The sequence below is a fragment of the Mytilus edulis genome, chromosome 8 (genome assembly GCF_963676685.1).
Source record: "Mytilus edulis chromosome 8, xbMytEdul2.2, whole genome shotgun sequence".
Taxonomy (NCBI): domain Eukaryota; kingdom Metazoa; phylum Mollusca; class Bivalvia; order Mytilida; family Mytilidae; genus Mytilus; species Mytilus edulis.
Window position 1 is genome coordinate 35,736,838 of NC_092351.1, and position 20,012 is coordinate 35,756,849.

Genomic DNA, 20,012 nt, shown 5'->3' on the forward strand with positions numbered 1-20,012 from the left:
TTGATTGAATTTGGAACATTCAAATACAAGATAAAAGATGCATGCTGGTCTGATGAGAAAGGTTTCTATCCAATGCAGCTCAAGTATTGCATGTATTCTTACAGCACTAGTTCGATACTGCTACTGGTGAACTATCAGTTCCTAATTAGGGTACCATCAACACATGATCAGAAGTTAGTGCCTTGGTACTGACATGATTTGTAGCAAACCTTTCTTAAGTTGACCACAGATTGATTCTGCTTTATAATGTAGGTCTTTTTTGGTCATGAAGCTCTTCAACTGCTTGGTTCTTATGCATTCTTGTCTTTCAAATATATGACTGAGCATTCTCGATGAAGGTTTATACAGAAAAGTTCTTGGAATGCTTAAAATTGAAATTTGCAAATCATTCCATACACTTACTATGGTTTATATACTGCTAATAAAACCTGAGAAACATAATTTCTGAATTTACAGTAAGCTATCAAATATCTAGTTATTTTTTGCTGGTTTTGTTTGCAACTTTGGACAGGGTTTTATTATTACGAATATTGCTACAAGGTGAGTCACAGTAATAAGAACTTGCAATCTGACATCTGAAAGATATATATTTGCAACTTTTCTCCAAATAGCAATAAATAAAATCACATTTTTGTCTATTCTTCAAAAATTGCATTAATAAATGCACACAAGTTGTTAATTTGTGTGTCATTTCGTCTCGTGTGGAGAGATGTCTCATTTGCAATGATATCTTTTTTATATACACAATAATATCTGTTTTTACGGTATAAAGCACTACTCATTATTATTTGTAATAATATTTCAACTCACTTGATATAAAATGAAACAAAGATTTCTAATGTTTTAACAAATTTAATCTGTTAAATACCAGTACAAACTTTAGTACAATGACAACTTTCCCATTCTAATATTTAGTAAACAGAAAAATCAAGGCAACAGCAGCCATTAAATAGCCAAAGAAAATTACATGCATACAACTCCAATGGAATCTATATAATTTCAGCAATAGCTGGGACCATTAGTAAATAGTTTTTGGTAAACCAAATGATGGTTTTATCGTATACGTACATTTAGTTACAAGAACACTACTACTGTGGATGCATTATATTTTCGTTAGATAGCAATTTTCATGGATGTCATGGTTACAGGCAAACCACAAATTAAAATGTTCAATTAATTACAAATTTTTAAAGGAATGCATGCAGTCTTTGCCAAAACAAAGAAATTAAACATCCACAAAAATTCAAGTTATTCCCAATCCACAAAAATTTGTACCCATGGAAATAAATGAATCCACAATATTATTCTTTACAGATGATACATAGGAATCGTGTTTATGCTCTTTGTAACCTCCATAATTTGACTCTGTGATTCTGACTGGCACAAGTAGTCTAGATTTCATAAAAAATAAATGCTTAATAATCTTCCTTTAGTAAAACATGTGACCAAAATTTATAGCCAATATTGCAAGGGAAATATAACAACTGAACACATGGGTTTAAAGTTCAAACTTTGAACTAAATTCATATTCTTGAATGATTGTGAGGCCATCAAAATAGTAAGGGAAAAGTGGAGTTGGGGAGGGAGTAAGGCAATAATTCAACATAATTACATAAAGCGTTTCCATGTATTTTCATTGCATCAGAGTAATTCATATTTATAAAAACAAGGAAGACCATGTTATTATTTAAGATTGTCTAAAAAATTAAACATTTGTTCAAAATTTATCTCTTCTAGTTTTTGTTGAATGTTCCACACTTCTTTACAATACATGAATGAGGATGAAAAAATGAATAAATGACAGGATGTCAGTTCTTTTCAAAATCATCAACAAAGCACAAAAATACAATTGCTGAGATATTATAAGACTATTACACAGAATAAATAAACACATGTATGAAATGATCCATTTGCTTCATATCTTATTTAAAAGTATATACTTTTTCTAAGTAGTAGCACTGTTTTCAAGTAGTAGCACTGACTGTTTTTATTTTCATATCTCAGGCCATGCCTATCCATTTATATACAGCCAATAAATGACAGGGAAGATTACCTTTCCAAAGTCTTCTTTTTTCAATAACTGTGATATGCCATTTTTTCTTGCAATCAAACAAATGTCTTAATTTGTGTGAGTATTTTTGCTTTATCGGCTATATTAAAAAACTCCTCTATCAGTAAAAAATAAAGTTTTTTTTTAACATAGAATTAATCAATTTTCCTTCAATATATGTTGCTTTTTACCAAGGAAAGATAATTCAAAGCAGTCTGCAATGAATGTCTTCCAATTTTATTTTTTTTCATAAATCAGGCCATTTGTGTTATAATTTGAATTGCAACACATTTGTCATTTAGGACCTACTCGTAATTTACTAATAAAAGTACTTTAGGGAGGTGGTTTTGACCAATTATGTCCTGTAATTGTTTTCATCCTTTTTAATTCTTAAGTGAATAGTTGTCTAATGGACAATTTTACATCAACATTTTTATATGTTTTTATACAGGAAAAGAATTATGGACTCAAAAATAGTCATGGATCAGTGCATGATGCTAAATGAAAATAATATATCAATCTTCAATAAAGCTTGGTTGATATAAATAATAAAAGGCACAGCTTTGCAAAAAATAACATATTCTAAAGCAAATAAAACTGAATAATTAATTTTAAATGCTATTTTACATGATAATGTACAATATTAGACAGATCATTAGCTGCATAGAGTAAGCATAAAAATACATTTGCTTTTCGAACAAAATGTAAACAAATCGTAACAAGTCAAAAAGTAACCAGAAAATCGGTTCAACAAAGTGTAAAATTTATATATACATAAAATATTAACATTGCATAATGATGTTCAATAAATATATATATTTTTTTGTAAATTAATAGATTCTTGCTAAGTTATTTCCATAGCGGAACATTCTTTGCATTGTCCTAGTTTAAAAATCACTGGCCTTCAGTGGCTGAATATTCAAAACATCTAACATGTTATAAGTAAATAGATTGGCAATCATTACATAATACTTTTATGGTCTATTTATATCTAATAAACATACATCTACTGAATTTTCAATAAGGGAACTAAATTGTTGAGCGTATTTGTATTTTATGCAACTCTTTAAATAATTTTTCTAGAAAAGTGACGGAAACAAAAATTCTAAATTGTATAACATTCATCTGTCAGATCATTAAGTCAGGTTTTAAATTAGACATGTGCAATTGCATTTTAGATTAGTAATTGTACATACATGTTTAACATAAAGCAGGCACAATTTTTCAAAATATAAAAATAACAATTTGCATTTGTGTGGTAATATGTCATGAGAAATTGTGGTTGTCATGAAAATCTATTTAAAAAAAACCAAAAGCACAAACAAAATTCACATGCTTGTAAGTAAAAACTATTATAAAATAATTGGAGTTTAGGTATTGTTGAAGGTATTCCTATTTTGTCAATATTTTTCTTACAAAAAACAACTAATCAGTAACCATGGTAAACACAGTGAGAACAGATTAACCCTCTTATATCAAACTGTGTGCCTGTCCAGTATTCAAGGTTTTAAACTTGAATTAAATGTGGGTTCATATATTCTCTTCATGTGAGAGTTTATGTTAACTGTAAAATAAATTTTCAACATACAAAAATTCATACTTCCTTCTTATCCCAAGATTCCAGACCCTCATATCAAGATTCACATTTCTTCAGAATTACAAAGAGAAGTGAATCATACTTCATGAAAAAATATATGTTTTGAGGCAGAGTGTTAATCTTAGAAGCTGTTCAATCTATTTGAGTGTGTTGGTCTTAAGGTGGTACCCAACACTTTCACTAAAATTAATTTGGCTTGTTTAATTTTCATAAAATTTTGTCAAAGTATTAACTTTGAGTCTTAAATAAAAATATAAAAAATTAAAATTTTTTGAACCAAACGTTTTGTCAGAAAAATTACACTGGTTATATAGCAATTTGACAAACAACAATTTTGATCATTGAGAAGCTTAATATTCCCTTATGAACACAATGTCATTAAAACCTTCTGCTGATTTTACAGAGTTATCTCCCTGTAATGTTAGGTACCACCTTAATTGGTTGATATGTAATATTGGAGGTACAAATATTAATATTGAATTAAGACCCGCTATCAATTAATATAAATTATGTAAATGAGGACTTTTAATGATTTTACCCTGAAGTTCGAAGTTCTGATGGAATGTTGATGCAGTTACTTACTAACAGATAATAAATATAGTGTTAAAGTTCAACAGTTCTAAAAACTGAAATATTCTACATTCCTACATCCTAGTATATACTTTGAAAATCACAGGTCACTTAATTTTCAGTGTTGACAAACAATACTGATATTTTTTATGTGGACTTTATGTTGATCTTTGTCTCTGGAAACAAACATTTTTATTATTGCTATCTTCTTTAAGAAAAACAATACTGTATAAGTTATATATATCATATAATAGAAGACAGATCTACATGGATTACTTAACTGATATTTTGTAATAGCATCAGAGATCTATGTGGATAAATTAACTGATATATATCATATAACAGGAGAAGAGATCTTTGTTGATAATTTAACTGATATTTTATAATAGCAGGCGAGATCTGTGTGGAGGTACTTTGCATGCTAACTAGTAAACCTCTTATCAGAATCGAATTGTAAGAGGACTTACTGGTTGATTTATTATTGCTTGGCAAACATTTCATGCATATTCAATATAAGAACATTTACTCAAATTAAATATCAATGCAGCAAGCAGAAGGATTATTAAATGTTTTGGCACAAGTATTCAATAAATGTAGATTAAGAAATTAATATGCCGCAAAAAAAAGGCCATAATTTCGCTGACAAATATTGCATGCAATCAAAATCTTACAATAATTCACAAATTCAAAATACAGTGTTATTTAGATATTTTTTTCTTTGGTCTAACTGTCCTTCTAGCTCCAGAATTTGGAGAACTAGATCTATTGTGTGTCACTGGAGAGAAATCTCGCGCTGATATAGTTGGCAGGTTTGCTGTTCTAAAATTACAATTTGACTGTGTTGGAAGATTGGCATTTCCCGTACTGAACCTCCTATCTACACGAACATTTACATTATTAGTAGGGGGGATGTTGTTGGTATTTGGTATGTTAGTATCATCTCGGACACCCCGACAGACTGTTTCCATTGACTTTATTATAGTATCAACTCCTATATCTCCCTCGTCCGACACCATTGCCATGAGTGTTGCAGTATTTACAACAGAGTTATTGTTCTTATTACCATATTCTGCTTTGGGCTTCCTAGGAAGACCTCTGTTAGGTAGGCCAGTATTTGTCCCTGAGGCAACAGAAGAAGACTGAGGGATAAAATCGGCAGTACTTGGGACAGGAAAAGCTTTAGATACATTATCATAAGTCTCTAGCCCAGGGGACAGATACCCTGCAGCCTCGGCCCCTGTTGTTACTTTAGGAACAACAAAACCAACATTAGATTTCGGTATGTGCATGGAAGTGGTAGTTGTTCTTGGCTGAACATTAGAAACTTTACTCTGTGATGCTGGAATAAATCTTTGAGAAGCTTCAGATGAACACGGAGGTGCAGTTATCATCTTTTGCTCACCACTTGGTGTAGATGGTATGACTGCAGATGAAAACCATGACGTTGTAGTAACAGGATTAGGTGTAATGACATTTTGTTTATAACTCGAAACTACATTTCCAGGGACAACAGGCTCCGATGCAGCACGAACTCCTCTCGGTATAGGTACAAAATTTGAGACTGAGTTTATACTAACAGAAGTAGGAGCTATTCTAAATGAAGTGGATGAAACATTTGAAAATGATGGTTGAGAATATGTGGTTGATGTTGGTTTTGCTGATGAATTGGTTGAAACTGGAGGAATATTAGGAACTACAATATTTGGTTGAATATTGTCCTGTTCTGAAAGACTTCTTTGACTAGGATCCAAGTTCCTTGGTTTTTGTTTTTTAGTCATAGTTGACCTGGTGACTGTTCCTTCATTAAATATCATAGAACTAGGTGATTGTGTAAAAGATATTGGCGGAGTTTTAGGGAGGTCTTCTCTAGATGACTGTCTAAATGACTGTGTCGTGTTAGAAAGACATTCATTTTCTCTAGATGACTGTCTAAATGACTGTGACATTTGAGGATGGCGTTCATCGTCTCTGGATGACTGTCTTAATGACTGTGCCGTATTAGAAAGGCATTCATCTTCTCTTGATGACTGTCTTAATGATTGTGATGTTTGAGGATGGCAATCATCGTCTCTAGATGACTGTCTGGATGACTGTGAAAATGACTGTGATGATTGAGGATGGTTATCATCTTCTCTGGATGACTGTCTAGATGACTGTGTTGTTCTTGAAAGGCAATCATCTTCTCTTGATGACTGTCTAGATGACTGTGTAGATGAGGGTCCTGACGAAATTTCATCTGGCCTGGTACCTTTAACAGAAATTAGTAATCTTATATCTGATACAACACTTATCCCAAGACATCAAATTATAAACAAAATATTATTTTCCTCTTTAATTGAGTTTGAAAATAAAAGGAAATGATAAAGTAAGTTTTATGCGCCATGAGTTCATATGCATGTCTTGTTTTGAAAACAATAAAATGGCATAACCATGATATATCTAGAACAAATCTAATAAAATAAAGACAGAGGTTGCAGTCATAGGTGGCAAGATTGTTTTAATAACTAACAGGCTTGATGAAAAATGTTTGGTTTCAAAACCTTGAGCTTCCTTTTCCGATTTGTAATTCTAGCAATATTGGACATTTAATTATTGGAAATTTGATAAATTGAAGCATGGCAGTTTCAAAGTCTTCTATCTTAAAAATTCATAAAATTTGACAGGGAGTTTTTGAATAATGACAAGCTCCCTTTTCATTTCAATGAATTTCCGATTTGTGACTCAAGAGTAATTGTGCTTTTTTTGTGACTTGACTATTTTGGTCTCAGAACTCTGCTATACTTGAATAGATATTAACAAAAACTTTTAACAAGCTTTTTTTCCCTTATTGACAAGCTCCTTAATGATTTTGCCAGTTTTTAAAGACTTTTTTAAAACACTTTAGGCCAACTATAATTAATTAGTAGATTTTCATCCAAAATTTTGAAAAAAATTGGGCGGGTGGGAGGATTTTATTTTTTTATTTTTATTTCTTATGAAACCCTCTGGTGACGTGTTCTTCATATATGCAAGTGTAACAAGTAAAACTGTGAGCTACTTCTCACTGAGTAATACCCCTGTCTCAATATTTTGGTAAACAGGAAGTTGTTGAGTGATGAATCTGAAAACCCATCACAGGGTATGGTATAGCTGACTTATATAACCCTGAAACCAAATTTCAGTAATTCTTGTCAAGTAGTCCCTGAATAAAACGGACGGACTGACAGATGGAAAGACAGAGGTAAAATCCCTTTTTAAAAGTGGAAGTATAATGATATAATAAGCTTAAATCATATATATATAACTAGAAAGATGTGGTATGAGTGCCAAAGAGACAACTCTCCATCCAAATAACAATTTATAAAAGTAAACCATTATATGTCAATGTACGGCCTGCATAAGGAATTGCACAGAGTTGTTCAAATCTTAAATAGAAATCCCTAGTTGGCAACCACTGTTCTACATGTAATTGCTGCTTTAAAAACTTATTTTGAGTAAACAGTAAAAACATAGAGAAATGCTCTCTTCAGTTGGACTACCTTCACAGAATTTATAATAATAGGGTTGGTGCTTTTCTGATTCTTCTTCAAGATGCAAATATAATTATAATGCAAAACATGCATGAACTTAAAAAAAAACAAGTTGTTTAATGACTCTATTTAGGGTATTGAGACTGAGAGTGTCTGCTGTTTGTCAACAACAACAAGAAAACAATCGGCAAGGGTAAAATTTTCTAAGTGAATGTTTGCCAACTTTTTGAACTCAATATATAAATCTTAAATCTAACAAGTTCGTTATTTGGATACACAGTACAAAATTCCTGACACAAAGTCATTTTATTAATGAAAAAATCAACCGTTTTCTTATCACAACAATTTGTGTCATTCCGTGATTTGCAGAGATGGACACAGAGTATAACTTGAAAGCCTATTATTTCATGCCCTTCTCGAAAATAATCTCTATTCTCGGTAGATGATTTTGTCATCATAGAGCTGCAGAATTTTGAAGTTACTTGAAAAAATATGGAAACCGAAATTTGAAACAGGAAGTTAAAATTGACACGAAATGTTGAGGGTTACTGGAAACTGATATGAACAAAATCCGGAAATCGTAAATTTGTAAAAATAAAAAAAAATCGGGGCGGGATGTTTTCAGAGGGCGGGCGGGGATGAAAATCTATCAATTAATTTTAATTGGCCTTAGTTTAAATTTTTGGACTTGAGAATCATTAAAAATTAATATTTCTCCAAATCAATTTTTGTTTTATCTCAAATTTACTTTACTGTGTTTTAACCAAAACCAAATGTAAACCAAAGGTTCGGTTGTAGAACCTTTAATCTATTTTGATTTCTGAAGCAAGCTTAATTTTATTGTTCTTTATAATCAAGTATATAAACATCTTTGTCCTTTGGTCTTTGGATGATAGTAGTCTTATTGGCAATCATACCACATCTCCTACTGTGGATTCATTTATTTTCGTGGGTATCAATTTTCGTGAATTGAGGAAAACTTGCATTTTCATGGATATTTGATTTCATGGTTTTGTCAATCTATGTATACAAAGCCTAAAGAAAATTTGTTATCCAATGAACATTTGAATTCCTGGTTCTTTTGTTACCACGAAACCAATGAAAATTGGTATCCATGGAACAATAATGATATGACAGTACTATTCAGTGGCGGATCCAGAAATTTTCATAAGTGGGGCCTACTGACTGACCTAAGAGGGAGCCCGCTCCAGTCACGCTTCAGTGATTCCCTATATAAGCAACTAAATTTTTTCCTAAAAAGGGGGGGGGGCCCGGGCCCCCTGGGCCCTTCCTAAATCTGCCTCTGCTATTTTTTTTGCTGTCAAAAATAATATCATTTAATTACCACCAGATTTTTTCCACTGTAGTTGCTGTATACTTTGTAGCGTTCCTTCTTTGTCTATCTCCCAAACAGGCATATCTACTGTTGGCATATCCTTAGTACTGAACATCACCATATCAAAACATAATAAACTGTTTAACTGTCTCTCTGATTCCTTCATTAACTGAAACATGTTTTTTCATAAATAGTTAGAACTGGTAATAAGATCATCTAAACTAGAGGCTCGTAAGAGCCTGTGTCACGCACCTTAGTCTATGTGCATATTAAACAAAGGACACAGATTCATGACAAAATTGTGTTTTGGTGATGTTGATGTGTTTGAAGTTCTTACTTTACTGAACGTTCTTGCTACGTACAATTATCTCTATCTATAATGAACTTTGCCCATTAGTAACAGAGGAAATTATTTTGTAAAAATTTACAAAAATTTACCAAATTAATGAAAATTGTTAAAATTTGACTATAAAGGGCAATAACTCCTTAAGGGGTCAACTGACCATTTTGGTCATGTTGACTTATCTGTAGATCTTACTTTGCTGAACATTATTGCTGTTTACAGTTTACCTCTTTCTATAATAGTATTCAAGATAATAACCAAAAACATCAAAATTTCTTTAAAAATTACCAATTGGGGGGCAGCAACCCAACAACCGGTTGTCCAATTCATCTGAAAATTTCAGGGCAGATATATAGATATTGACTTGATAAACAACTTAACTCCTGTCAGAATTGCTCTAAATGCTTTGGTTTCAGAGTTAAAAGCCTAAATCTACATTTTACCCCTATGTTCTATTTTTAGCTATGGTGGCCATCTTGGTTGATTGGCTGGGTCACTGCACACATTTTTTAAACTAGATACCCCAATGATAATTGTGTTAAAGTTGGTTAAATTTGGCCATGTAGTTTCAGAGGAGAAGATTTTTGTAAAAGATTACAAAAATTTATGAAAAATTGGTAAAAAATTACTATAAAGGGCAATAACTCCTTAAGGGGTCGCCTACATTTTACCCCTATGATCTATTTTTAGCCATGGTGGCCATCTTGGTTGGTTAGCCGGGTCATTGGACACATTTTTTAAACTAGATACCCAATGATGATTGTGGCCAAGTTTGGTTAAATTTGGCCCAGTAGTTTCAGAGGAGAAGATTTTTGTAAAAGTTTACAGATGACGGAGGAGGGACAACGGACACCAAGTGATGAGAAAAGCTCACTTGGCCCTTTGGGCCAGGTGAGCTAAAAAGTCAATTGTGATAAATTATTTGATTTAAACATTTTTTTTAATGCCCAAGGAAGGCAGAATTTTTCTGATTAAAGACTAAATGCAAGATGTTTAAAAGTTTGAAAACTGAATCTGTTTTTTCATATGCACAGGAATGTCTAAGTTGAACTATGACCTTTATGGAAAGGTTTTATTCCTTGTAACTGACACATATTTAAGTATTGGGGAATAATCTTGCCAAATTTCAATAACCAACTCCAAGGGGATTGAAAAAAAAGATTCAACATATCCACCTATAAAAGAAGGCAAACTTTGTTGATAAATCATGGCAATCAGTTTCTGCACAACTAATTTTACACAAGCTTATGTTTTAAATAAGATTTTTTTTATAGCAACTTCACTTCACTAAAAATCGATCAGTTGGCAAGATTTTGAAAAAAAAATTGATGACTTCAATCTTTATTTTGAAGGCAAGATTATTATGGCCTGTAAAATTGTAGAAACTTGAATTGTCTACTTGCAAATACTGTATTGAACTTCAAATGTGCTGTTAGGTTATTGTCTCATTGTCAGTCATTCTCATGATTGCTATTTTAGTATTTACTCCATTTAACTCCATTTTTTTAACTTTGTCATTCTGTTATTTTTATAATCTGTGTGATGTTTTGAGGACCATTTTTTTTTGTCCATAGTATTGATCATTTTGCATAGGTTATTAATCTGACTTTGCATGAAATACTTGCCACTGGATGTTAAGTCAATCATAATCAACTAATCAATGTATGTTATGTAATTGCTGCCTTTGTATCTTCTTAACTGACCTCAAATCAAATTAAAATGTGTGTGTATATTTTGATATACATGTACAACAGAAATTGAAATTTTATATATATTAAACTATAATAACATATACATGTATAAGTGGTTTTATGTTTTCATTTTCATACATGTTACTATATATACCTTGATTCTAAGACCCGTATCTTTAGCTGTTTTTATACCATTCAGTCGTTTCAGATGATCTTCCACTGTTTTACTAAGCTGTTTATGTTTTCTTAATTGTTCATCTATTGGTCTTTTAATTGATTTTATATCATTCTGAAGTTGGCGTAATAATTCTTGATGTTGACCTTTTAGAGACTGGATAAGTCCAGAAATCTGACCTTCTAGCTGGCTTTTAATACTTTCTTCATTGGCCTGCAAACATGGTAAATAAAAAATGAAAATGAGGTTACAATATTGAGAAAATTCATAGATTATAGGGAGGTTTTTATTAATGCAAATAATGTGACTGTGAGTATCATAATGATAAGAATTCTTATTCTTCATTCGATACAAATATCTGTTTGTAAATGTTTCCTGAAATCGTAATAGTTGAATTATAATCTCACATTTTGTCCTCAAATTCTTCAAAAAATGCAATAACATATGCACACCGTAATTCATTAATTGAAGGCAGTTGCTATTTGTCTGGCTAGCCGGACGAATAGTACCAGGACTATTTGTCCGGCCAATACAATGCCCATGTCACTATAATATTTGTGTGTGCGTGTAATATTATCTTCAGCATCACCAGGGGGTAGCACATGTTTGAAATCTTTAGTGTTAGGGCCTAATCTTGTTACTGGTAATTGAAATTGTTGTTTTCTTCATGCTAGTATATAGTCCAATGTGGATAACGAATAATTAGAATAAAATCCTATATATCCCATATTTTTTATATAAGAAGAGAGAAGAATTTACTTGTAAAACAAACTTGGGTAGTGTTTGACTCGAGCATTTTAAGTTAACGTAAAGGATTTTGTCTAGCTGAAAAAGGTACAAAATTATTATGTCTGTAGCTGTCAAAGAGAATTATAAACCCCTTGACATAAAGTTATCCATATTTTGAGTGAAAGGCGAGAGATTTTTCTATAATGCCCCCCCCCCCCCCCCCCCCAGAAGAGTAAAAAAACTGTTTTTTATTTTATTTACGTGAGGGGATCGGGTGTCACAATGTGCTCCTTTTCCCAAATTTCTCTTTTTTTTCTTGTCTTGCAAGACTCATTTTTGGATTATAACTAAGCTAAATTTCATTCAGTTAGACCTGCAATTGTAAAGGCCTTTTTCAACTACACTTGCTTTGAACATCTTTTCCACCTGTACACATGCAGCTGCATGTAGCGAATCGAATAATTTTGTAAAACTAATTCTCCGATCAATTATATATAATTATCTTTTATTTCCCATTTTCCTTGTGATTTCAATTTTTTAGAGTCCCTTTCATTCGAAAACTGCAAAATTTATCACAAATATTTCAGCCATGATCTTAAAATTGAAAATCAGTGATCAGATTACACGCGCCCCCTTGGTGCTCCTGAAGATAATGTTACACGCACTTCCGAACGCACATTATATGACATGCGCATTACAATGGTCGGACAAATAGCTCTGGCACTATTCGTCCGGCTAGCCGGACAAATAGCCACTCCGTTAATTGAAAGTATTCTGTAAATTCTGAATGATCTTTGGAAATTATTGTTAAAAAAAAGTAATCACAAGTCACTACAAGTCTTTACCAAAGAGAAAAAGAACCTCTTCTATGTGATCATCAAAAATATGATATTTTGACATAAAGTTATAGAAAAAAATAGGATAAACATTGAGCATGTCAATCAACACAACATCTGGTTGCGTTCTATTTTAGTACAATATGGGAAATTCCTGCTGCAAGAAGAATGGTTGTCTCAGAGATAAGAAAGATTTATATGAGACTGACAATGACGGATCCCCTGCACCCAAAGGTCATCATATCATGCATATAGTTCACAGACTGTTGACAGTTTGTAGTACATGTTGCATATACTTATTGTTAACAGTTGGTAAACATGTGTTACACGAATTCTGGAAACAGTATGTCAATACATATGTTCCTGATGAATTTTAATATAATTTAGGGGTGTGTCTTATCATTATCAGTTAATGAATTGTAATATATTTATATAAATCATATTTCTAAATAAACACCCTTAGATACAATTCACTCCCACCTGTAGAGATAAATAGGCTTATTACTGTAAGATAAACCAATGAATTTCACATCTTATAATTTCAATATTATTTCTATGCATGCATGATGTACATGTAACTATACTAAAACTGTTAACATATCTTATAGATGAAAACAAAATTAGTTTATATATTTTCATTACAAATCATGCAAATTATTCATTTTTGTTGTTAATATCAGTTATATATAACTTGGGCCTGCTGGTATATAATAAACAATCTGACTTGTTTACCTTTATGTGACTTTTTCATAACACTAACAGTTCGACCATGTACAACTGATTCAGTAATTAGATGCATTTTTAGGTGGATTGAGGATAAATCTCATACATTGTCATTCATTCTTTTTATATTTGTTTGTGTATGCCTTAAACAAATGTTAAGAGTAGTTTGACGAATACCTTCTCAATTCAAAACACTTATAATATAGTAATTAAGATCAAGTCTCATGACAAATGCATTTGTAAATTAAAAATATTAACATTATTGTAAATTCTATTATGCTAAAGTATCAAAGTAATTATGTATAAAATGTATTAAATTTGTATTTTGTAATTTCTCATCCCCTTATTTCTGCTTATTTGATTGTTTAAGATTCAAGTCTGCCTCTCCTTAAACATCGATATCTTACCACTTACATGTATATTAAAGACTAAAATTTATAGTGAGTATACAAAATTTTCTTGACTTACAAAACATTGTAGTCATATTAAATTTATTTTTTATAACAATGGCAAGGCAAGTATATCATATTGCCCAGTATCAGTATTAACCAAACATGCCTATGATATAACTTGGTAAGACTACTGGACTGGTCAATACTCAGATGTGCTAACCATATTTACTAGTCTAGGTCATAAACGAAAAACAAATTTTTTGAGGAATATAACTTCAAATATGAATTTGTCTTTTTAAATAACTAGGATTTTTTTTATAAAATGTAACCAAAATGTATTACCTCTCAGGGGACATAACTCTAGAAAGTCTGGTTTAGTTGTTTACATTCATTGATACATTTCTTCAGAAAAGCTATATACATGTAATGTAAATTCCTTGTAATGTCAGACTATATCTGATCTATAGGCATCTGTATAGATATTTTTAAGTTCTTCAAGATAATGATGCAATTATTTTGTAATAACTAATTAACCATGATAATGTGTCTGAAAGATAACACAAATTTGCTTTGTAACTTACATTTTTTGTACAATGCACATTCAAAAATTGATTGGCAATTTAAAGAGGTGAAGTTTACTTGTGTTAGTCGACATGAAAACTTTATGATATATTGATAAAAAAAACTTTGGAATAGAGAAAATTGAAATCAAATTATGAAATATTGGACATTTGTGAAAATATGTCCATTTATATTACCCATACGTGTCAACCTGTGACGATGAAAATGCAGGTCATGACCTGCATTGAAGAATCAAATCTCAGGTCATACACGTACGAACTTTTTCGAGCTGAATTTCAGTATTTATGGTACATTTTCTTATAATGTATATCAAAGATACCAAAACATCAATGCATGTTCACTTTGTTAAGTCATTTCAAATCTATTATTTCATTAACTTTCAAAGATTTTTATAAATTGTGTAACTCAGTCTTATGTGCTTTACTTTTTGAGAAAAATACTACCATCATCAAACACTAGAATTTAATGTAATTCTTAAATGTTTGACTATGTAGCCTTTATCCACTAAAATTTTTATTTACCAAGGAAATTAGACTATGATAAAATATAGTAATACAGTTAAAGGAAGTATAAATGTAAAAAATAATTTTCAACTTTTTTTGAAAAATTGTATAAAGATATAAAAAATAATAAAAAGTTATTTTTCAATATGTATTTGAATTTTATATTTTTATGATTTAATCTTTTTTACCCATAAAACGTAAATATAAGGAATAATTTTGAATGGTGACAAATAAGGGGAAGTAACTCTAGTTCAGTTTGTAAACCAAATTATGGTGCAATTTATTTACAACCTAAAGCTAAGGTAATTGGTGTTAATTAACAGTGTGTTTGACACCAAAGCTGTCAAGTGAAGCCATGCACTTAATGGGTCACTTAATTTGACAGTTTACATAGCTAGATGAACTTCCTGTTCATGGAAGAATTACGAATTTGCCGGTATTTCAAAGGAATATTACTTATGAAATCAATCTCAAGGCTAAGAAATACGGGTGAAATCGGGTCATTTCGGAATTCCCGGGTTATTTCAATGACCCGGCGGGTGTTCCGGGTTATCCCTCAGAATTGTGAAAATCTCGGGTCACACCCGCAGAATACGGGTCAGTTGACAGGTATGATTACCTAAATTTAAGTTATATATCTATAAAAAAAAATATGTTAAACTCAATAAATTGAAACAAACTGAAATCAGCTAGCATGTTTTTTTTGGTATTCACGCCTCTTTCAGCATGATTGGCTATGTTGTGGTCATTTATGGTGGCCAAAAGAATCCTGAGTGCCAACAGAGAGGTTACATGTACCTTCAACAGGAAAACTGTCTGACAATCCTTTTCTCTCAAGATTGGGGTCAAACACCAACTCATAACTTCAGTGTTGACAGGCTAGAGATAGAGTATCTAATCTATTTAGGCCACCAAGGGCCTCTCCTCATATATATATTATACCTTAGAGAAAGTGATTATTTAGGTATTACATGTTTTACAAGCAGCTATAACATTTTTGCAGAAAAATGGTAAAGTCTCTGTCATGGCGAGACAAAAATCAAACATTGTAGCTCCACAAGGAACATGCACTTCTATTACAAATCTCACCACTTCTCCCTCTCAGTTTCAAAAAGTGAAGTCACTTCTCCCTATGATTCTAAAGTATAGTGAGCCATGTTTTGTTGACAATTTAGAAAGGAATATTTTTTCTTGTTATACCGGTATGTTGCAATTGGTTTCTCACTTCAATAGCTGAGTTGAAAACACAACCAGATGCTCTGCAGGGCGCAACTTTATACGAACGCAGAGGTGGAACCCTGAACAGTTGGGGCAAGTATGGACACGACATTCAAGCTTGATACAGCTCTGAATCTGGATTGTTATCAAATTTTTGACATAATATAGGTTTCTGACACAAAACAAATGTCAAAATCTATGATGCAATACTGTGCAATGAAAGATTTCTTCCTGCATGTCCTGAAACTTTTCAAAAATTTGAAATTTGAGAAATTTTGAAAAAAAAATAAACCTCTTAATAAAAGAATTGGACCGCCCCCCCCACCCCCCCCCCCCCTTAAACTTTTTGAATCCCCCCTTGGAGCAATTACCCCAAACTACCCCAAGTCTGTCATGAATGGGGCAATAACCTCAAAACTCAATTCCAGCCCTTCTTTTGTGATTGGAAGTTTGAGGTACCATGTTATAGAAATCCATACACTTAGCTTACACACAAGTTAAATTATTGTCCAGAAACTACAAATATGCTTGTTTTTGGCCCTTTTTGGCACTTAAAATTCCTAAACTGTTGGCACTATAACCCCAAAAATGAATCCAAACCTTCTACATGTGATATTAAACATTGTGGTACAATTTCAGAGCAATTAAAATACTTAAAGGCAAGTTATTATCCTGAAAGTAGAAAAATGTTTGTTTTGGGCCCCTTTTTCCTTAACGGTAGGGACTATTATCTGCAAAATCAATCCCAACCTTCCTTTTGTGGTATTGAACCTTCTTATTAAATTTCAAAGAGATCCATTCACATAAACTCAAGTTATTGTCCAGACACAGACAACGACATATATGCATCATACCATTATACAATCTCAAAAACTTTTTAGCGGTCGTATAAAAAGGACAAAGAAGAATAAGATGAAAGAAGAAGGCATAACTGTTACCTTGTATTGGGACAGTTGTGTGCATTTATAACTGGTTTAACCTTAAAACAAGTAAAGCTAAAAGGTACATATTTGTGCACATTAATGTACATGTACATGTATCTACACCTTGTGCTGTTTATTGCAGTTTGTATTTGTTGCTACATGTAGGCGTATTTATCTGGAGCAGAGTTTGTTGTTGGTGTGAAAAAATGTTGGTAATGCTATAAACCTTCTATGTACTGGATCCTTATTTATGCATCTGTTTATGTCTTATATCATGTATATCATGTACAAGAGACAATTAAAATCTTCACTTTTCATTTGCATATATCATGACTTTGAACTTTGCATTTTAGTTTTTACAGAACAGATTAAAGTTGGCATGAAGGTCAAATTTGGCTGTTAAATTATTTCTGCAAAAATGTTCAAAATTAGACAAACAACATGAACAATTTTTTTTTTTTTTATCATACGGAAATTACGAATCTTGAATTTTTCCTGGGGAGGGGGCACTGACTGGCCTAAGGGGGCCCAACTCCAGTCATGCTTCAGTGATTCCATATTTAATCAAGTTAAATCAACCAATGTTTCCCCACTAAAAGCCCCCCCTTCCATCAACCAATGTATCTGTCTGCATTGTTTTTACCTTGATTTGTTCCACCATATCCTGAAGCAGCTGTATTTCGTCATGGACTGGGACAACCTTTCTTTTTATTTCAGAAATGGCATTAGATATTTTCATCTGAAAAGTAGGAATTAGTAAATTTATTAATAACATCAATCAAAACTGAAGCAATAATTAATCAGTATTGGCAAAAAATAAACAACATATAAATATTTGCTTGAACATGTTGAAGTGATAAAGGGACATACAGGTACATTGTAACAAGAGATCTGTAAAAGAGACAACACCCAAATTTGAACTACCATAACTGTGTTTTATGGTACAAAATGTAGTTTATATAAATTAGCAATGTTTATAACTATTAAGTTCAGGCAAACCAAAGTAAACGAACAGAACCAATTTTGGGATGAAGTACAAACGGTTGAAAGTACAGATGGAAGAGGGTTACACTTGAGCCCCCTCGCCTAGTGGCAGGGGGATAAAAATGCAAGACATTGGTAAATTAAGGTCATTTAAAACTTGTTGCCAGGCAAAATTTTGTACAATTATCTTCTAACTTTTACCAAATTAAAGGAAGATTGATGCATGTGATATGACAGTCAAGAAATGAAAATTTTGACATAGGAAAATGATGGCGTCAAAAATATTGCCAGCAGCCATACTTTGTTGCCAGATGAAATAAACACCATATAGAGGGTTTATTCCTAACCTGATTTAAATTATGTACATGTACATGTAGCACCATCATGATAACCATGATCATTGTTCCATGTTGCTACATTTTGTACATGAATAAAGCCCTTGGGAGAACACAGACTGATCTACATGTATCAATGATATTACCTGATATTGGTCTGCTTGTTCTTTGATTGGGACACATTTATGAATAGTGCCTGATGATTTGTCTGTAACACAGTCACATGACCTACACACAGCCCTGTTACAAGTCAGACAGTACAATGACATTGGCTCAGAATTGTGGAGAGGACAAGGACTGTCAGAAACTGAAGAATCAAGTTTCCATGCTGCATCATTAGATGCTAACGGTTCGTCTTTTCTGTGAAGAGCAATGATATTCTCCAGAATTCTGTTTACTGTTAAAGATTCAACACCACGATCTAATTCAATAGGTCGTTGACACAAAGGACAATCCAGGTGATACTTCAGACGATGTCTTGGTAGTTGTCCATAAATATTTGGTCTACTATTCACGGAGAGTATCCCCTCTATACATTTCCTACAGAAATTATGAGTACATGGCAACATTAGAGGTTTGTCAAAATATTCCAAACACACTCCACACATTAGTTCAGCTTCCATATCTGACATTTCACGAATAATAACAATTATCAATATTTCCTGTGATTATACCGGTAAGGTTCTTATCGTTAACCGCGAAGCCACCACTAGTGGCACTACGAAACTCATGAGGTCAGCACTAGCAGAAGGAAGAAGAAACATTTAGACCATTTATCGAAACACTATAGTATGTTCATTTCATTTTGAGTGCACAGAAGCAACTTTACTACTGCACTGTTTGGGAAGATTCCAAGTTTGTGAACTTTTTACGTCATCCCATAACGTTATACCAAAGAAAGCAGTTATCTATCAATCAACATTTTCTGTCAGTTAACAGTTTGTCTTCCTAAACTAATATTAATTAACACAGAAATGTTATTAATATAAACGTTTGAATGACTGCGTTGCCACGGTTGGTATCAAAACCCGAAAATCTTTTATGAAAAATACAACAACAACGTACTGATAGCTATTGTCAGCAGTCGTCTATTATGTTATTATGATATCTCAATTATGTATGAATATTGTTTTTAATTTGCACAAACTATAATTTATCATTGATTTTAAATCACAGGGCTCATTATATTTCCGTAAGTGTAGTGTAGTACGGCATGGAGTTAGCCCGGCGAGGAATTTGTATAGTCCATGTAGTTCTTCAATCGTCAGTTTAAAACTAGATATAATGACTAGTTCTATGCAATGGACATAGAGCTCACAAGTTCATTGTTATGCATATTTATATAGTTTATATGATATCTTCTATCTTTTAAATTTTAAAGATTTCTTTTAAGTTAACTTAAAAAAAGGACTTAATTCCAATCATCGAGGATATATGATATCGTAATAAGATATCTATGAAATATATTATAAGCTATACCTGAGACTACTATAACACTGTGTTATAGTAGTCTCAG

At 32.1% G+C, this 20,012-nt stretch overlaps 1 protein-coding gene across 1 annotated transcript; it reads right to left on the reverse strand.

The window, feature by feature from the left end:
- Nucleotides 1–832: 832 nt before the first annotated feature.
- Nucleotides 833–19,519, reverse strand: LOC139485462 (uncharacterized). The gene is made up of 5 exons (XM_071269970.1): nt 18,643–19,519; nt 17,821–17,916; nt 11,251–11,484; nt 9,072–9,231; nt 833–6,465 (listed from the first exon to the last, which is right to left on the reverse strand). Exons 1-5 carry the CDS (start codon nt 19,126–19,128, stop codon nt 4,916–4,918), a joined length of 2,526 nt encoding a protein of 841 aa, XP_071126071.1. The 5' UTR covers nt 19,129–19,519; the 3' UTR covers nt 833–4,915.
- Nucleotides 19,520–20,012: the final 493 nt, after the last annotated feature.